General features: G+C 36.5%; 2 protein-coding genes across 3 annotated transcripts in view; both read left to right on the forward strand.

Moving 5' to 3' along the window:
* LOC136038634 (lysine-specific histone demethylase 1A-like) overlaps positions 1 to 18554 on the forward strand; it is a gene marked incomplete at its 3' end in the record, with an annotated part of 406525 nt that overhangs the window by 272072 nt on the left and 115899 nt on the right.
* Positions 1 to 18554, forward strand: part of LOC136038633 (transcription initiation factor TFIID subunit 2-like) — an 80807-nt gene that overhangs the window by 49327 nt on the left and 12926 nt on the right. For both annotated transcript variants that reach the window (XM_065721876.1, XM_065721878.1), the window contains exons 11-14: positions 3615 to 3867; positions 13728 to 13880; positions 15047 to 15177; positions 17622 to 17744. In XM_065721876.1, coding sequence (XP_065577948.1) covers positions 3615 to 3867; positions 13728 to 13880; positions 15047 to 15177; positions 17622 to 17744 — 660 coding nt within the window. The remainder of the gene's footprint in view (positions 1 to 3614; positions 3868 to 13727; positions 13881 to 15046; positions 15178 to 17621; positions 17745 to 18554) is intronic.

Consider the following 18554-nt stretch of genomic DNA (forward strand, 5'->3'; position numbering starts at 1 on the left):
ACCGCGTCTTTATTATTTCATTATTCAATAATAATGCCTTTTGGAGCTTCCTTTTTTATTTTGAATATATCTTGCCCTGACGTTCATGCGTAGGCTGTATGTATAATCAGATAAAAGTAAGATGAAGAGTTGATGATAAGAAGAATGCAGTTAGACATTATAAGATTTAGAAAATTTATAAATAAGAGAAATTTAACAAATGAACGAATCAGTTGTGTTTCCCACTAAACAAGACGTGACGTCACTAGCGAAGTACAAATATGAAGCAAATGCCAATAAATAAACAAAAACAGAACAAACGAGAGATGTATAAATATAACTAAGACTAAGCAAGCAAGACAAAAATAAATTTAATTACGAAGAAGTGAGACATATACATATAAACGAACAAAACAACGGTTAGATCATTAATAAAGGAAAGCGTTAGAAACCGTGTTTATCACCATCTAAACCTATACAGAATTGCATGTTTCCCAAAAAAATAAGACATTAACAAGATAAATAAGTTGTTGGGATAAAAGTTGTTAAGCACTTTTTCAAATGAGCAGAAGCCCTACCTTAATAGAACTCCCCCGCATACAAAGGAATTTAAATATTTATTAGTCAATACCAAAACTGGATTGAAATGCTTAAGAATTTTCAAAATGAATCATGTAACATTAATTAAAAAAAAATATATATATATTTGTGAAAATGAGTAGTAGCACTTGACACTAGGGTTTCATACCCAAAATCCCACTGTCCAGGGTTGCAGAAAGAAACTGATATTTATTTCAATTTTTGAAACAACAAAATCGAACTATTTAGATAAATGAGCTGATTTGTGGTAGATAGTTAGCTTTAGCTGAATTTATGAAATTCCATTATGCGCTCAAAATATATTTACTTTATATATGAATTGTCATCGGACCGGGTCAGAGATTTTTTGGCAAGATTGTAGTATATTTTTAAATGGAGTCTGGCATCGAAAAATAATTCTAGGTTATGGTGGGTAATATTAGGGGGTAGAATTTTTACATAATTACACTATATGATATTCATTTTATCAACTGACTTCACAACCCTGGTTTTAAAATCGGAGTCGTTAATGTGTATACGACACGCTCAAAAGTGTGGTAAACCCCATATGATAAATGAAGTATGGAGAATTCTACCGACAGTCCAACGCAATAATATTTCTAAATTTACGCAATAATATTTCAAAATGAAATGTTCCTTGAACCTGATCCGAAAATATACCGTAATCTTAAAACTTACTTTATTCTCTATTTCTCACACTCAATCAAAGCTACTAGTTTTAAATGCACCATCAATATCAGCTAGTACTTAATTAAAATACCCCCGACCCAAGCCACCAAACCTTACGTAATCAACGGTGATAATTGTTAATTGGGAGCATATACAAGGCTATGTTACATTGCCTAAAATACAGCTTCCATTTTATTGTTTCTTGTGTATTCGATGATAAAACAGTTTGATTCAATGTTGCCTCATAAACATTTCACTAATAATTACAAAACTATATCATTGTCTTGCATTATTATTTGCAATGATTGTGCAACCATTTGCTTGAAGACATACTTTCCTACCCTAAAACATACTAGAAACGAGTACAAGGCAGTTAAAATGGCACAACTATGTATTCCTTCGTCTCTGAGGATTAACAGCCTTTACTATTCTTCCTTCCAAACTTCCAAACAATCATAATGAAGGTTAAAAAGAAGACAAAGATTCTTCGAAGTCATTGGTAGTGCATAGGGCGTCGAATTAATGTTTCAGTTCCTGTTTTTTTTTTTCCTTTTTTTTAAGTAGTTAACTCTGTCGCTCAACCTTGCGACAGCAAAGATCGATTCTTGGCCATGTATTGCCAAGTAGAGCAATCACTCTGCTATCTCAGGGAATGGAATTTTGTATAATTAAATTATGACACGTATCACATATCACCAAATCTTAAGTTATGAAGAATTTTATTTTCTTCCAACATCTAGTATATTCGTTTGTGTTCGCTTTAACTTCAGCTGTTTTTACCTCTTTAAATCGAGATGAAGGAATAAAGATTTTTGAATTGTTGGCCAATATTTATGGATGTAATAAAGATTTTTAAAAAATGCTTTTTTACGGCTTTGGAGTTTTCTTTTTCATTAAATGTTTTCTGAATTTTGTATAACATGTGACAATATATTCATATACAAAAATATGATATATCGTGTAGTAAGCGTAGGTCAAATATAGGTGTCGTAGTCGGAAATTTAAAGTGAAAGAAATATTTTCTCAAGTTTCAACTTTAACTGCTTTCATTGTCTTAAATTTAAAGGACTATTGCAAACTCATCTGATAAGTTTACTGTTTTATATTGTTGAGAGGGGAAAAAAATCACTACCTTAAAAACAAAAGTTAAAAACACTTATTTATTTTAGTCCTGATTCTCCTGTACTATAGATCCAAATGGACCCAGATATATCGTTAGGTAGCTGGGTAGTTACCTAGATAGGTAGCTTTAGCTGAATTTATGAAATTCCATTATGCGCTCAAAATATATTTACATTATTTGTGAATTGTCATCGGACCGGGTCAGAGACTTTTTGGCAAGATTGATGTATATTTTCAAATGGAATCTGGCATCGAAAATAATTCTAGGTTATTGTGGGCAATAATTAGGGGGGGGGGGGGTAGAATTTTCACATAATTACACTATATGATATTCATTTTATCGATTAATTTCACAACCCTGTTTTTAAAACCGGATTTGTAATATGTATACGACACCTTCGAAAGTACTGTAAACTCTATATGGTAAAAGTATGGTAAACAAAGTACGGTGAATTCTACCGATAGTCCAAGATAGTACAAACCAGGCAAAACATTTATGCAATAATATTTCAAAATGACATGTTCCTTGAGCACGATCTGAAAATATTTATTTCATTTTAAGTGAAAGAAACTTTATTTTAGTCCTGATTCTCCTGTGCTATGGATCCAAATTAACCCCGATGTGTCGTTAGGTAGCTACCTAGATAGGTAGTTTTAGCTGAATTAATGAAATTTCATTATGCGCTCAAAATATATTTACCATTATATGTGAATTGTCTTCGGACCGGGTCAAAGATTTTTTGGGAAGATTGATGTATATTTTTAAATGGAGTCTGGCATCGAAAAATAATTCTAGGTTATTGTGGGTAATGATAAGGGGGTAGAATTTTCACATAATTACACTGTATGATATTCATTTTATCGATTATCTTCACAACCCTGGTTTTAAAACCGCAGTCGTAATATGTATACGACACCTTCAAAAGTATGCTAAACTCTATATGGTAAAAGTATGGTAAACAAAGTATGGTGAATTCTACCGAAAGTCCAAGATAGCACAAAGCAGGCAAAACGTTTACGCAATAATATTTCAAAATAACATGTTCCTTGAACACGATCCGAAAATATTTATTTCATTTAAAGTGAAAGAAATACATTGTCAAGTTTAAATTTTAACTACTTTTATTGTCTTAAATTTAAAGGACTATTGCAAACTCACTTGATAAATTTACTGTTTTATATAATTGAGAGGAATAAAAATCACTACCTTAAAAACCAAAGTTAAAAACACTTCTTTATTTTAGTCCTGATTCTCCTGTGCTATGGATCCGAATGGACCCCGATATGTCGTTAATACGTTCTTGTGAAGTTCATCAGCCGGATTTTCAGTGGCAGTATCAGCTGAAACATGAGCGTGATATTGTGGCCCAAATAGAGGCTTGTCGAGCCCTTGAAAGATTTCCTACAAAACAAACTCGTTTGGCCATTTCAGAAGTTTTGATCAACGAACAAGCTTTTTATCGTGTCAGAACGGAGTGTTGTTTTGGACTAGCCAAGGTATGCATTATCCTTTTTCCCCCTCTAGTCTTTTCCATTCGAAGGCCCAATTTAACCATCTTATATTGAGGCTACAGTTTATCTTAATTATCCCCAATTGGCTTGGTACTGGATGTAATGCTTCCCTTTGAATACCAGTGAATTTTGATTGTTAAATTTCATTTGTTCAAGGTTAATGGTTAAAACAGTTTTGGGCATCATTTTTGTTCAAAAATCCAAAAGTGCTAATATCCATAGAGACTACTATTTGAAATCCAAAGATTATATTCTGTGCTTCCTCAAACGGAAACAAGAATCTCCTGTAGTTAATCTCCCCCACGTCTAATGCTAGTGTTTGTGAATATGTTCTTAGACCACTCTGGCCATACAGGACGATCACAAAATATTTATTCTCTGGGTGAAAATCGCCCTTATTTGTGTTTGTCTTTCATTGATTATTTTCCCTTCTTTTTATTTTTTGTCGTACGTCAATGTCTGTGGATAATAATGCAATCTCGAATATAATGTAATTTATATTACATTAATACTTATGGAATTATGTACTATTAAGATGTAATTATAATGGAATTATATAATATAATTATATAATAGAATTATGTAATTATATACTTAATACTTATGGGAAGATACCCTAAAAAATAGCTTCCTAATTTATCCGCTTTTATGAAGGATCAGCATTTTCTAATTTATCAGAAAGATTGTGGTATAAATAATGGTAATAAAATTGCAAAATACTTTAAGTATATGCCATGGTTCCAGCATCAGATACGAAAGAAGAGAAACTTTAAGAGAAATACAATAGGAAGAGGAAATGTCGATATCCCCCTTGCTTTCCGACTGGATTTGATGAAACACGCAACACAACAATAAACGCAACATCTTGGTACACGCAAATACACCTAAAGCAAAACAAAAAATTCTGATTTTTGGCTTGTGTAGACTTGATGTGTCGATGTGTAGCTCTGCCTTCTTGATTTGAGCACACAGAGACAACAAAAGCAAAATCAAGAAAAATCTGATGTGTGCCTTGTGTAGATATGTGGTTTTTGTTATATTATCTTTGATCTGTTTTGAACAAAATGGCTATATAAAAATTCGATTGGAGGCATTTGGGGAAAAGAAGTTCCCCAAATCATAACTTTTGATTTGGCAAAGCAAAAGTTCATAACTTTGCCCTCGCTCTCTGGAGGGTTATGTTGACCCCGGAATTTTTGTTATCTGATGTTTGAACTATTTAAAAAATGGTCATCTCAAAATTTGTTTCGGATGGATTAGCGGAAAAAAGGGCAAGGGGGAGGGGCCTAGTTGCTCCTGGATTTCTTTTGACTCATAAAAAGTGAACTATAACTTTCAATTTCTAATTTGAATTGGCTACCGTCGAAGTTTACACGACCACCCTTTACATGAAAACCTTATACGCCTCAGGGGCATAACTTAACGTGCTTGTCCCCAGGCTCTGGGGCATTGTGTCGACCCCGGAGTTTTTGTTATATCATGTTTGAACTTTTAAAAAAAATTACCATCTCAAAATTTGTATTGGAAGGGTATGGAGAAAAAAAGGGCTAGGGGGCTAGTTGCCCCAAGTTCTCTTTTGACTCTTAAAAAGTGAACTAGAACTTTCAATTTCCAGTCAAAACAGTCCTCTCCCAAGTTTATACAAGCATTCTTTCCATAAGAACAATATATGCCCCAGAGCCTGACTTACTACGCCTGCCCCTGGACCCTAGGTGGATGCGTAGACACCGGAGTTTTTCTCATCTGACCTTCGAACTATTTTTAACAAAATGGCTATCTCAAAATTTCCATGGGATGGGCTTAGAGAAAAAGGGCGTGAAGGGGCTAGTTGTCCTTGGGTCTCTTTTGACTCCTAAAAATTGAACTAGAACTTGCAGTTTCCAACCGAATGAGCCGTCTCTGAAGATTATACGAGCTTCTCTTTCATAAGAAACATATATGCCCCATGGACATAACTTACAATGCCTGCCCTAGACCCTGGAGGGTTATGTTGACACTCGAGTTTTTGCTATTTGACCTTTGAACTATCTAAAAAAATGGCTATCTAAAATTTGTATTGGATGGCTTTGGAGAAAAAAGGGCATGGGGCGGACTAGTGACTCTCCCATCTCTTTTAACCCTTATAAAGTGAACCAGAACAATCCATTTCCATTCAAATGAGCCCTCTCTAAAGTTTATACGAGCATCCCTTCTATAAGAACCATATATTCCCTAGGGCATAATTTACAACGGCTGCTCCCGACCCTGGGGGCTTTTGTCGACCCGGAATGATCTTAGAACTATTTAAAAAAATGGCTCTCTAAAAGTTCTTATTGGACGGGTTTGAGGGAAAATGGCGTGGAGGGGAGCTAGTTGCCCTCTAATCTCCTTCGATTCTTAAAAAGTGAACTAGAACTTTCAATCTCCAATCAAATGAGCTCTCTCTGAGGTTTATACGAGCTTCCCTTCCATAAGAATAACATATGCCCCAGGGAATAACTTAGAACGCCTCTCCCCGGTCCCTGGTGGGTTCTATCGACACTGGAGTTTTTCTTATCTGACCTTTGAACTATTTTTTTTTTACAAAATGGCTATCTCAAAATTTTTATCGGACGGGTTTAGGAGAATAAGGCATGGAGGGATTGTGCCCTCGGATCTCTTTTGACTCTTTAAAAGTGAACTAGAACTTTGAATTTTCAAATGAACCCTCTCTGAAGTTTATACGACCTAATCTTTCATAAGAACCATATATGCCCCCAGGGCATAACTTACAACACCTGCCTCCAGGCGATGGGGGGTTGTGTCGACGCCTGAGTTTTTGTCATCTGACCTTGGAACTATTTTTAACAAAATGGCTATCTCAAAATTTAAATCGGATGCATTCGGAGAGAAAGGGGTGCTGGAGGCTAGTTGCCCTCCAATCTCTTGACTCTCAAAAACTGAACTAGAACTTTCAATTCCCAATCGAATAACTGACCCCTCTCTGAAGTTAATACGAGCCTCCCTTCCACAAGAACCAATTATATCAACAAGGCATAACTTACAACGGATGCCCCCGGGCCCTGGGGGGTTGTATCGACCATGGAGTTTTTTTTATATGATCCGTGAACTATTTCAAGAAAAATGGCTATCTCAAAGTTTTGTCGGATGGGCCTGAGTGAGTAAAAAAGGGCTTGGAAGGGGGGGGGGGGGTAGTTACCCTCCGATCATGACTTACTACACCTACTCCCGGACCCTGGGTAGTTGCGTAGACACCGGAGTTTTTCTTATCTGACCTTTGAACTATTTTTTAACAAAATGGCTGTCTCAAAATTTTCATGGGATGGGTTTAGGGAAAAAAAGGGTGTGAAGGAGCTAGTTGCCCTCGGATCTCTTTTTACTCCTAAAAAGTGAACTAGAACTTTCAATTTCCAATCAAATGAGCCCTCTCTGACGTTTATACGAGATTTTCTTTCATAGAAACCATATATACCCCCAGGGCATAACTTAATCGCCTGACCCCGGGCCCTGGGGATAAGTGTCGACACCGGAGTTTGTCAAACTATTTTTAATAAGATGGCTATCTAAAATTTTTGTCAGATGCATTTGCAGGGCTTCTACGGGGTCACTATTTCAACTAAAAGTCACTATATTTAAAGCTGGTCACTATTTTTGAGAAATGGTCTCTAAAGTTAGTTTTTTTTTATGAAAATGAATGTTTTTTTTCAAGAATTTGTTTCCAGGTGAATGCAAACCCCAAGTGGAATGACTTGAGAAAATTTTTTTGCCCTGCGCGTCTTTCACTTTTATAGGTTGTTGCTAAGTATATAGCCGGTCTCAACTCAGGTGCTTTTTTGTGTACAGAGGTAACGGCGGCAGCTAACAAGGCAAATTCCAATATTTGATTTTAAACCAAAATGATAAGGCTTCAGCGCTGCTAATTGTCTCTACTTGGTATAAGTTCAACAACAGCAGAAGACTTTGTCAGAGGCTTGCACACCATGCTACTTTAGTTTACCTTGTTTGTGTTTGAGAGTTTTATTCGAGCGACATTAATTTTAACCCTTATGCAGTGTCTGTTTTACTACAGATGTATCTAAAAATGGCAGCAGAAAAAGCTGATGTTAGCCGAAACAGCATTCTGAAAAGCAAGTGTTTAAATTCCGGATCATTGCGCCATCTATTATTGGAATTCTTATTGCATACCAACTGTACAAACTTTACAAAGATGTCACTGCTGTTCATCTTAAGCCAAAAAGGAAAAAGAAATTGCGGGGAAGCGCACAATTTCTGAGAAGGATCTGAGAGTGCCGTGTACTTTATATCGGTGATCACAGTATCCCAGTAATCAGTATAGTTCGCAATGACAGCAGAACGAAAAAGTAAAAGAATAAGCAACACGAGACATGCTTAGTTACTACAGTTTGCTGTGAACCTAAACCAACATTACCAAAATTGAAGCCCTATAACCGCGACGATGCTTCCAACAACTCAGATAACCCCATTCCTATGCTGAAACCTGTCACTATAAGTGCCAAAACGAATTTCTCAAATCTGAATCTGTTCAATTCCAGATCACTGACGAATAAAGTAGACGAGTTAGAACTTTTCTTGCACATCAACTCGACACCTCTAGCAGTAATTACCGACCATTGGGACATTACTACTGAAACAGGTGCTATAATAGACTATCTGAACTTCTTCAATATCAGGTGTGACAGAGACAACACACGACGCGGAGGTGGAGTAGAAATCTATTGCCATGAAGACTTACCATGCAGACAGCTTAATAAACCTTTAGATTCCTGTCATGTAACACTCTGGTTGCGGTGCAGACCTAGAGGGCTACTGAGAACTTACTCGTGTATCATTCTAGCTGAAGTATTACTATCCCGAAGGTGCTCGCAACAGACGTGAATTAGTGACGTTTCTGCAGCATCAAGTTGTCAACTTTCGGAAACAATCCAGTAATCCAGCTTTCTTTGTAGCCGGAGACTTTCACTTAACCAAAAAAAGTGGATATCACGTATGTTGGATCTAAAACAAGTGGTCTATATTCATACTCATGAAAGTGGAAGTATACTAGACCTCATACTAACGAATTTTGAGGTGCTTTATGAACCAGCAGTCTCCCTTGGACCACTCGCTAAGTCAGAGCACAATATTCTCTGGTGGAAATCAAAGAGCAGAAATCATATACCGAAACCAAAAAAGGTTAAAATAGTTTACAGAGGCCTAAGTGAAAGCTCCATCCAAGCGTTTGGCAGGTGGATCACTAACTTTGACTTCGATCCAATCTGTGTTATAACAAATATTGATGAAAAAGGTGATGCATTATACTCGATTCTGCAGCAAATGTACCATGAATTTTTTCTAGTTAAAGAACGTACGATATGTGAGACGGATAAGCCGTGGTTTGATACTAATATAACAAAAAAATATCAAAGAACGATGTAAACTCCATGCTGCAGGAGACACACTGAATGTAAACAAGCTGAGAAACAAAGTCGTTTCGGCCCTCCAAGCTTCCCGAAAAAGATATGTACGGGAAACAATAGCACCGCTCCTCAAATCAGATTCTCACAAGCGGCATGACGCATTAAAACGGCTTAGTGGAAAAAAGAAAGGAAATGAAGTAAGAATCAATAACCCAGACGGTAGTTTGATAAAAGCTTTGGAAGTGAACGAACTCAGATTTGTGCTGCCCACCCAACTGTTAGTAACGAAGAAATGTGTGACATCATTATCAACAGTAGCACAGATGAAATCGTAGAGGTTTCAGAAATGGCAATTCACTATGCAATCGGACGGCTACGTAACAACTGCGCCTCATACCCAGTTGAACTCCCCGTGAAATTACTGAAACAGTACTCACCTTTCTTAGATAAGCCTATCGCATCAGTGGTAAAACAATGTGACAATCCTAGGCGTAACATTTACAAATGACTGCTCCTTTAAGCTGCGTGTAGACAACATTTTGCACAAAGGGCACTACTCAATCCAGACTTTAACAAATATGTGCAGGTTAAGCTTCTGGTCGTCAGCTCCTGCTGGCGTATACAATTGGCGTATACAATCTACGTCAGGCCTATCCTCGAGTGTTGCTGTTCCAAAGATGTTCAAAAATGCGCTACTAAGATAATACTCGGACCCAGTTTCAGCAATTACGAAAGTGTCGTTGAGCTCTTAAATTTGCCTACCTTATTCGATCGAAGACATGAGCTTATAATGAAATTTGGGAAATCAATATTGACAAATGAGATGCACCGATCCATACTTCCACCATCCGCATCAATCAGCATACATATTAGGCATTAAAACAAACTAGATCCAGTCAAGTGCCACACGAAAAGATTCCCAAACTCCTTTGTACCATATTTCCTAAGTAAATTTAACAAGCTAATTGAAAGTTGGGCCATATTTTGTAATTGTAGCCAACAAGTGACCATTTTGTGATTGTAAAAGTAGCGTAATTTAGCGTTCGTTTTTGAGTACTACGATAGCTATTTCATTAAGCAAATACGGATAGCTGACAGTTGTCGACGAGTGGAAAATATTTTTATGCATGTCCAAGAGCGTTCCTTACATGACCTGACCTTTACACATGACCTGAGGAAGCTTGCATGAGGAGCTCGAGCCAGTTACTTAACCATCTTGAAGCTCAGCGTGAACGCGAGAAAGCTCAAGAGGAAACTATGAGGAAGGAGCAGGAAGCCGACCAAGATGAAGATAAACTGTGGGAAGAGCGAGAAAAAGAAAGGAGAAACTGTCGAATCTGCTGGTAGACTTACAAACACAACGAGAAAGATATGTGTCTAAACAAAAGGTTGCTGATAGTTTTTTAAAAGAGGGAGTTGATAGTCTGAAAAAGGGATTGACCGCAATAATGTGGAAAAATCAGTGCCGCCCAGGCTATCCTAGAAAGTTTTCGGGAAGTAAGATATGAACTGAACTGCAATACCAAAGATGTTGCAGCTACAGAAAAAGATTGACAACTTTCACAAACGAAAGCAAACTCTCATCACATCGCCACTGAAAAAGAAGTCCAAGGAGAACTGATTTAATGCTCGGTGACGCCGTTTTAGTTTGATATATGTATCTGAGCGTTTTTTGTTTTTGTTTTGTGGTTCCTTTTTTGCTGTGATTCGTTGCGTTTTATATGCGAAGTTAATAGAAACAAACAATAAAGAGAAGCACACTGAAAAATAAAGATCTGGGAATGATGAATAAAGTCCTCGAGAATTCGATAAGACGTACTTCTGACCCTGTAAACTGATATTATTTTGGTCACTATTTGGTTACTTTTTTCGTGCTGTAAATCAATTTCTCAACTTTTTTAGAGGGAAAAGTGCATAGGAGCCCTGCCTTTGGGAAAAAAGGGTGTGGGGAGGGACTACTTGTCCTTCGATCACTTTTGAGTCTTAGAAAGGGCACTAGAACTTCCGGTTTTTAAATCGAATGAGTCCCCTCCGAAGTTTATGTGACGACTCGTTCCATATGAAGTGCTCCTAAGAAAGACAAAATATTAAATAGATAACAAAACATTGGAGTCGTATAGCCTTTACTGTAGGCAACGATATAGTGTTGCCTCTGATTTACATTCATTTTCGTTTACTTAAATAGTTATCGTAGTACTAAATGAAGGCTAAATATGCGACATTTACAGTTGTAGAAAAAAAACTCAAAAAGTCGTCACTTACTAAATGCACCATTTTGGTGCATTTGGTTGCATTTTGTTCTGATGTAAATCTTCTGACTTACCAGTCAGCAGACGGTTATTTATACAAGCTGTATTCTGAAAAATTCTCGACTGTCCCCGGTCTTACTTCAAGAGGGTGCTGAAACCAAACACAGTTCGTGCTGGTACCCCCTCTTCTAATTCCAATTAAAACCTTTAAATAAACAAAAATGAAATGTTGACTCACCGGCTAATTTTGGGGGTAGGGATGACAACCTTCTCGTGCTGCCCCTGAGAGTAGTAGGTACAGATGGAGCTTACCACTTCTAACTTCAGTCATCGTCCAGCCACTGGCCGTTCTACCCTGTGTCCGACCATGAAGCAGGTTATTTCCTGGAATATGTCGTCAAAATTTATGAATGGAAGCCAGTAATGGTTGGCAAAATCAAGCTCACGGGTTCCATACCCTTGGTTATATGAAGTGCTAACAATGGCACAGGAAAATATCCCTTGAGGAACAATCCGAGGTCGGAAAAATGAAGTGTTCTTGCTTGTACCAGCTCTGGGTATCAAGTGCTACTTGCGACTGATGACCTTCTCAAGCCGGTCTGAAGTTCGAGCTCTCGGGATGATGGAAAATAATGGTGGGCACTTTGACACTACCAAGGAAGGTTCTTTTATGAAGCGAAAAAGATATGAACCAGCTCTGTCCCAAAATACAACACCCGATGGGGCACTAATAGCCTACTGTTATTGGTGCTATACATAGAAGAATATTTGCATATAAAAAAGTTAAGGCTGAATACTGAAAAGAGCGAAGTTGTTATTTTAAAAAAAAGGAAGGTTGGGGACGATGAAAAATATACGTTTAAATTTAATAATAAGGAACTATTTATAAGTAAAAGAATAAAATATTTAGGCTTTATCTTATCGGAAAATGGAAGCCTAAAGAGTCATGTTGATGAAATAATTAAGAGAGGTAGGGTGGCCATGTCAGCTATATTTAGAAACCCGACGATAATGGGGATCAAAAACCTAAAAATGCATAAAAGAATATTTAACACAAAAATTTTACCCGTAATAGAATATGGAGCAGAGATATGGGGTGGAGAAACGGTGCAGCAACTGGAGTCCCTTCAGCTCCAGTATTATAAAAGAGTGTTTGGTTTACATCAGACAACTCATTCACAGATTCTGAAAGGTGATATGGGCCTGTTTTCTTTAAAGCTACGTAGGTATATTTTAATGCTTAGATTCTGGTTGAAGTTAACTAAGAGTAATGAAGATAGACTAGTAAGAGTGGCATATGAAGAGATGTTGAAATGTGGTTTAAAAACCTCGTGGCCATCCCAAATTAAATCATTACTAGAAAAAGTAGGAATGCCTTATTTATGGAATAATGGTCTTTGCTCTCGCGATGTACCAGCAAATTTAGAAAGCCAGGTACGATTTATATTAGAGAGTCAGGAAATTCAGCATTGGCAAGGGCTGGTTCTTGATTCTACAACCCTACAACATTATAATCAGGCAAAACCTAGTTTTGGGGAGGAAGTTTATTTTAAACTTAATTTACCGGCTATGATTCTACGTCGTTGGATTCAGCTTAGGGCAAATTGTCTTCCAATCCAGAACAGGCAAAAAACGTTCGACAAAAATAAAATGATAGTTAGTCCTGATAGGCGGTATCTTTGTCCTCTTTGTAAAGATGATGATGAAGACTTGGATCATTTTCTCCGGAAATGCCCGGTGCTCTTGGATTTACGGGAAATTTATTTGCATGGGATTAATTTGATGCTTCCGGGTATTCTACAAAATAGTAACCCAACCACAATATTTCGAGTGGGAGTATATATAGAAAAATCTTAAATAAGAAGAAAAAGTTTAATATGATTAATTTCTTTTGTAGTTAGATTAGGTACTTTTTGCGTCGAATTCTGTTTTTTTTTTTGTGCGTGTTCGTACTGTTGTTAATTTCCTTGCTTGTCTGTTATTTATTTATATTTTGTGTGTATATGGCCCACGGGTTTTTGAAATACACTTATCTATCTATCTATCTATCTATCGTATTGCTAATAGATGTTTTGCAATGTCAAGACACATTGGTTATCATTTGGATTTGGGCTTGAGAAAAGTAAGAACAATTGTTGGGTTCAGTTGAAAGATCTACGGATATGCATGGCTTATATATTCATTAAAAAATTTCTTTTAGGTTACCAACATGCTGGTAATGTCAGGTCTGCCCCTTGGTCCAATAGGCGTGACTCTTACTTCTTATTTTCAAAGCTTATTTGGTTCGATCACCTGTAAGCATATAATCAAGCAGAACAACTTCGATAATCTTCAGCATTATTTTTTGCAAAAGGTAAGCACAGTTTGAATAAAGGTAGTCCAGAAATAGTTTGCTACCGATAGTGTTAGTTCAGATGTGTTGAATATTAGACTATGGCGATCATTATTAGGGGATAAGACTTTTACGCTGTTTTGGCCTCCCCACACCCATGAGGCCACTTGACTGTGCCTATGATTTGCATGTCATGCTTCTTTAAAAATTAAGTCTAGTATTTTTCAGTTCTTACTCCTGGGTTCACTGGTAATATTAAGATCCCAATATACACTGGGTTTAGTTGAACGATGAATCTTGTATATTTTTCTATCGTTTAGTAAACATATCTTCATTCCTGTTTTTGACATACTCGCATTGGTTTAGGGATATTTTCTATTGGTCTCTTGCAAATTTTGTCGGAATAATGTAGCTTCTTCTAAAGTCGTTCAATGTTTTGGGAGTACACAAATGAAGGCCACCATTCCTTCAAAAATGTTTTATAGCTATAATCGGTGCGGTTTTATTGTATTAGATTTGATTTTGGATTTATCGTGCTAGTAATGCCAAATAGAGAGCATTGTTTGCCTTTCCAAATTTTAGTACCTTGAGACGCTAATCTCGCTAAAGTGTTATTCCGTAAAAGCAATTTACCTCCTTGAAAGTATTTCGGATTAACGATGAATTATTTTCTGCTTTAAGATCTTTTTCATCAATATCTAAGACTGCTTATTCTAACACAAATCTTCTCAGGGAAACTGTAGTCCCAACGCATTCTTCTGCCCTTTTGATGACATCTGATAAAACTTCGAACTTCTAATCAAACAGTTAGATTCGTTGATGTTTTTTCCTTCACACTGAAACCCTTTTCAAACCAAAAGTCTTTAAATTAAGCCTTCCGGTGTAGAAAAAGTGTTTGTTTTTTTGCAAAAAACTGTCGAATCATCGGTACCCAATTCAGCTAATTCAGCAAATCGGTACCAATCAGGTAATTTTTGTAAGTCTCAGCTGAAAAAAAAACCTTATGTTGATTGGCAATGGGCTCCTAAGTCATTCTTTCAAACAAATATTTACCATTATAAAGTCAGTGCATTTTTTATCCTTTGAAAAGAGTGTGTGATATGTTTTTTTTTTCCTTACAAGTGTCGTCGGAAATGGTCTGTTGCTTCCAAACCGCGTGATATAACGCATTTTGTTTGTCCTTATAGGCCCTACCAGTTGCTATAGCAACTCAGCGAACACAGTATAACGTTGCTCCTACCGAGGTCATGAACTTCCTCACAAACCTGTTCAAATATAATGACAATAGCAAAAACAGATTCACTGATGCTTATTATAGGTTCGTTTTCTCCCTTTTTTCTAAGCCTCTATACAAGATTTATAAAATAGAATTTTAGCTTGGTTTGGAATTTAACTCTATCCATTCGAGTGACCCCGACTAGCTTATGAACCCTGTAACCGGTAATGCCCTATTAAAATCATTACTATAGTTACGATTAGTAACGGAGGGATATTAAAGGGAAGTTGACATGGGTAAGGAGCTGAATCGGATGCTCATAGTGAAGAAAGAAATGTGAGATTAGTTAATGTAAAAATGGAAATGGTTAGTACTGAAATTGTAAAGGTCAGTAATATCGATTTAATTTGTCGAATCAGTTCAAAATAATATGTCTTCTTTTTTTCAAGTTGTTGGCCAATGTGTGGAAAGTCTAATCTGTGGAAAGTTCTAATCTCGTCAAGGTTTTGACTTGGCAAAGAATAAGATGGAAAGAAGACTGTTGTGGCCGCATTTATCAATTTTCCTTGTCTTTTTTCCCAGCTAAATCCTATTCAAAGGGTTGTCGTAGAAACTAGAGGATATACCCATTCGGCTGAAAATTTAAAAGTTTATTGTCCTTTTAAGAAGTAGTGATTTGAGGATAGCCAAACCCCTCCCATGCTCTTTTTTGTCTTCGGATACACCTGGCCTCAGTCTCCCTTGACATTGGGTGAAATTTTAATATCTAAAATAATAAATAAAAAAATTCAAATATTCAAACTGCAACAGAACTACATTTACTAGTCATTTCTGTTCATGATTTAGGATAAGTTTTTGATGTAGTTTTCTGTGTTTTGGACCAAAGTAGAGGAATGGCATCGCAGGTGACTCCTAAACTTTTATAGCTCTAGTCGTTGCTAAAGAACTTGGAGGTTTCCTTTTCTACTTTCTTAGTAGTGATATTAGAGAGATGGTATGCGGTAAAAAAATTAATTCTTATTTAAAAGAGATTACATTTTGAGATATGCACCGGAGAAAATTGTATTTAATGAATTTACACAAAAACTAACTATAACTTGACTCCGTACAAAAACAAGCTTTATGAAAAATTTGGCCTGTTACCCCTCTGTCACCCGTACCTCCTCTCCATCTGCCACTCCATTCCAACTTCTCGGTGTGTTGAGATGCTAATCTTGTGTTCCAACTTTTCGGTAGGTATGGTGAGAATCACACAAAGATTTTCATTTTGTATGATTGAAGAGTCAAAGTGACCCCGCAGTCCCTCCACCTCTTTTTTAACAGAAAGAAAGGTTTATTTTACGTTGTCTTAAGTAAAATCATGCAAGGAGTATTCCCCGCACCTTCCACCTAAAACTTGTTAGCAGAAGAGTGTAATAATTACACCTTTAAATCAAAACATGCAATGTTTTTCACTCTAAATAGTTAGAGCCACAAAGTGGGCGCATGACCCTTCCTAGATTATCCCTTCACCAACTTTTCAGAAGAAATTTAGGCCTGCATTTTTTGTTGTTGATCGGATGGAAATTTATGAGACAAGCACACTGGGCCAATAGGATGTGGGAATGATGATTTTTTGACACGTGTTCCCTTTTCTGTAACTCAAATTCGCCTGAAATTTATGGAACAGAGAATTTTGGCCAAGGAAACAGAGCGGATGAAGTTTTAGATGTCTCAACCACTCCAGAGAGTATATGAATTTACTTGAAATACAGTAGGAGTATACCCACATCTAAGGAAATATTACTAAGAAATTTCAGTCTGTTGAGCTCTACAGTCTAGGGGCTAGTGGGCTTAAAATTTTAGTTGTACCGAGATTGCTTCTCTAACCTGAAGAGGAACTTGTTACCGAGAATTGTAAAAGTTTTTGATCCATATTAGTAAATTATTTATGTGGAAATCATCTGGAGATAGTTATAGTATCAATTTATTTTGCCATCGATGACATTGGAGACAATAAAAGTTACGTTTTTAGACAAAGTACCGTAACTTTAGATTGTACATGCTGCAATTTAGGAATACTAAGATAGGTCAGATTGTATAATTTATGGCAAAATAACAAAGGAGTAGCTTGTATGCATATTGTATTTGGAATTAACAACATTGATTGTGTGCCAGGGAATATAGGGTAAAGCTGGTTTTAAGAAAGGCAACCCCCTGTAATTTTGACACTATCTGAGGAACAAACCCCCTGCAACACTTAAATGTAAATTAGATTAATGTGAATCTAGTTTACACTAATTTTAGTAGGTGTAAATTTTCAATTATTTTATTCTTTAGTAACATTTTATTTGAACCTTTCTATTCGGTGAAGCTGACCAAAGGTTGCTATAACACTTCACATTGCCATAGCAGTGGAAATCTAGCTTACTTCAAGTTTTGTTACTTTTTTGCTTATTTTATTATTTTAGATTCTTTGCTCGTTTGTTACTCTTTATTTAAACTTTTCTCTTTACGCCTATAAGTATTTGTGTCAGTAATATTTTAAGCTAACTTTTTTTTCGTAGAGCGAGTCTTTTAGAGGCGTTGGGTGAGACAGTGAGTCCTGTTGCAACAGCAATGATCGGCACTCAAACTAGCTCAGACTCACTTTCACGGGAAACTAGGGAAATCCTAGAAGAAGTTTCCAGGTCAGTACATTCATTCGTAAAAATAAAAGCATGTTTAGTTTAGAATTTTCTATCTTGCTATGGATGTGCCATATGTGACTACTGGTACTACTGAGCGACCGGAGTGTGAAAATTGCTATTTGAAAACTGAAACCTGAAAATTCAAACTAACATAAAAACTAAAAACCTGAAAATGAAAGCTGAAAATTAATAGAATTATCCTTTTGATTTTTTTCTATTCGAATACAAGATGCCATTACCAATATGATACAGCACATCCTGCACTTTTTAAAAAGTAGGTGGAACAGAGAAAGATCCTTTGTAAGTGGAGCTTTATGCACCTGTTGTAGTTGTTGAGGCATGCATTTACATCAGAGGATGCAGGAAAGACTGGTTATAATGACCACTATTACTACGTGTAAGAACTCATTGAAGCACAAAGCTGCCTGTAACCAACTCCTGCACAACCTCCTCTTCTATTCCAATCTATTCACTGCTTCTTTCTTTACCCCTTGTCAAGAAGTTCCTATTTCCTTCCCTTACGGCTTTGTACACCATCGAGAGATATCCTGCATTTCGCTTGGTCCCTGATCGATGCCCAAAAGCCTGATTTTTAGTAACTTATCGTCCTTTTAACTGTAAAATGTCTCCTAACTATTTGGATATTTCTCTCATTATAAACCTGGCACTTGATTCGGACTTTTTTTTTTCTTTTTTTTTTATAGATTGTAATAAAATGTCAGTCAAGCCACTACCTAAACCTACCCTTAGACAATTTCTCTGGGAAATATCTATCAGATCTTCCTCAACATTTTGAAGCATAATATCCAC

Source organism: Artemia franciscana, chromosome 18 (assembly GCF_032884065.1).
Source record: "Artemia franciscana chromosome 18, ASM3288406v1, whole genome shotgun sequence".
NCBI lineage: Eukaryota > Metazoa > Arthropoda > Branchiopoda > Anostraca > Artemiidae > Artemia > Artemia franciscana.